Below are 1,924 nucleotides of genomic sequence, written 5' to 3'. Positions count from 1 at the left end.
CAGAGCTTGCAGTGAGCCGAGATCGCGCCACTGCAAGCTCTGCCTCCTGGGTTCATGCCATTCTCCTGTCTCAGCCTCCCGAGTAGCTGGGACTACAGGCACCCGCCACCACGCTTGGCTAATTTTTTGTATTTTTAGTAGAGACGGAGTTTCACCGTGTTAGCCAGGATGGTCTCGATCTCCTGACCTCGTGATCTGCCCGCCTCGGCCTCCCAAAGTGCTGGGATTATAGGCATTGGCCACTGCGCCCGGGCTTCACTTAGCATATTTTCAAAGTTCATCATGTTGTGGCACTAATCAGAGATATAACCTTTTTTAAATGGGAATTTCTTCTAGAATATCCAATGTCTAGACTTCAGTTGACCAAACTGCCAGTTTGGTGAAGTCTTTCATCCAGCCTTGATGGATAAGGGAATTCTTCTTGGACGTGATGTTTATCCAAGACTTAACGAATGAGTCAGGTGAAAGTGGCAGTAGAGGGTAGCTAGAAAAATGTTCCAGGTAGAAGAAATAGTATCCATTTAAAAGCCTGGTATGAGATATAATGGCTGTATTTAGTGACCTGAGAATTTCTTAGTATGGATAGAGCTTAAAGAGCCAAGTGGCAAGAGACTGTATTAGAGAGATTGGTAAGGACCACATCATGGTTAATTCTTGGTGAAAAAATAATATAAAAAACACCAAAGAAAGGAACTATTTCTTCCCCCATTACTCATGGGGTGATAAGACTTTATGTCATGTCTTTTAATCAGCACAATTTGTTGAATTATCCAGCAAACCCAGATTAAGAATGAAGACTTCCTGGACCACTAAAGTTAAAGGTCAAAAAGGCTTGGGAATCAAGGTGCTGATGAGGAGAATTAACTCTTGGATCTACTCTGCCCTTTTCTCAGTATTTTACCTTTTTCTTAAAGTCACTGTGTTCTCTCAGAATGCCTTTTACAATGTCTTGCTACCATAGGTACTTAATAAATTTTGCCCTGAAAGTTTGGCCATATATCAACCTTGTTATGTTATGTTAAGCTCTAGGAGAGGTGGTTTTTTTTTTCTTTCTTTCTTTCCAAGGAGACTAGCATACCTTTACTTTGCCATTCTGAAAAAAGAGAGTCCAGTGATGGCCATCTTGACTGCTGGAGACGAGGAACTCCTTCACATACATGCTGGTAAGTAGAGATTTTACTCCCTGAGTAGTTATTCCTGTGACTTTCATTGTCTTCTGGAAGTCCACTTGCAGCCACTCTTTTGGATTATTCACCTGAGGGCAATAGAGTTGGACTAGTAGCCTCTTGGTCACCATTTACTCCCAGAAATTCCCAAATCCCTCTTAACCATACCACAGCACTTCTCACTCTACTTTCTTTTTTGAGATGGAGTCTTGCTCTGTCACCCAGGCTGTAGTGCAATGGCACGATCTCAGCTCACTGAACCTCCGCCTCCCGAGTTCAACCGATTCTCCTGCCTCAGCTTCCCGAGTAGCTGTGGTTACAGGTGCCCACCACCATGTCTGGATAATTTTGTATTTTTAGTAGAGATGAGGTTTCACCAGGTTGGCCAGACTGGTCTTGAACTCCTGACTTCAGGTGATCTGCCACCTAGGCCTCCCAAAGTGCTAGGATTACAGGCCTGAGCCACTCTGCCCGGCCTGCCTGCCTTCCTTCCTTCCTTTCTTTTCCTTCCTTCCTTCCTTCCTTCCTTCCTTCCTTCCTTCCTTCCTTCCTTCCTCTCTCTCTCTCTCTGTTTGTCTCTTTCAGACGGAGTCAGGCACTGTCGCCTGGGCTGGAGTGCAATAGCATGATCTCAGCTCACTGCAACCTCTGCCTCCCGGGTTCATGCGATTATCCTGCCTCAGCAAAAGAGTGGTCTAGAACTCCTGACCTTGTGATCGGCCCGCCTCAACCTCCCAAAGTGCTGGGATTACAGGCAT

At 45.3% G+C, this 1,924-nt stretch overlaps 1 protein-coding gene across 1 annotated transcript in view; it reads right to left on the bottom strand.

Moving 5' to 3' along the window:
* F8 (coagulation factor VIII) overlaps positions 1-1,924 on the bottom strand; it is a 164,766-nt gene that overhangs the window by 9,346 nt on the left and 153,496 nt on the right. The window contains exon 22 of the mRNA XM_058441369.1: positions 1,079-1,255. Coding sequence (XP_058297352.1) covers positions 1,079-1,255 — 177 coding nt within the window. The remainder of the gene's footprint in view (positions 1-1,078; positions 1,256-1,924) is intronic.

The sequence above is a fragment of the Hylobates moloch genome, unplaced genomic scaffold (genome assembly GCF_009828535.3).
Source record: "Hylobates moloch isolate HMO894 unplaced genomic scaffold, HMol_V3 SCAFFOLD_7, whole genome shotgun sequence".
Classification (NCBI taxonomy): domain Eukaryota; kingdom Metazoa; phylum Chordata; class Mammalia; order Primates; family Hylobatidae; genus Hylobates; species Hylobates moloch.
This window is presented reverse-complemented; position numbering and strand designations above follow the sequence as displayed.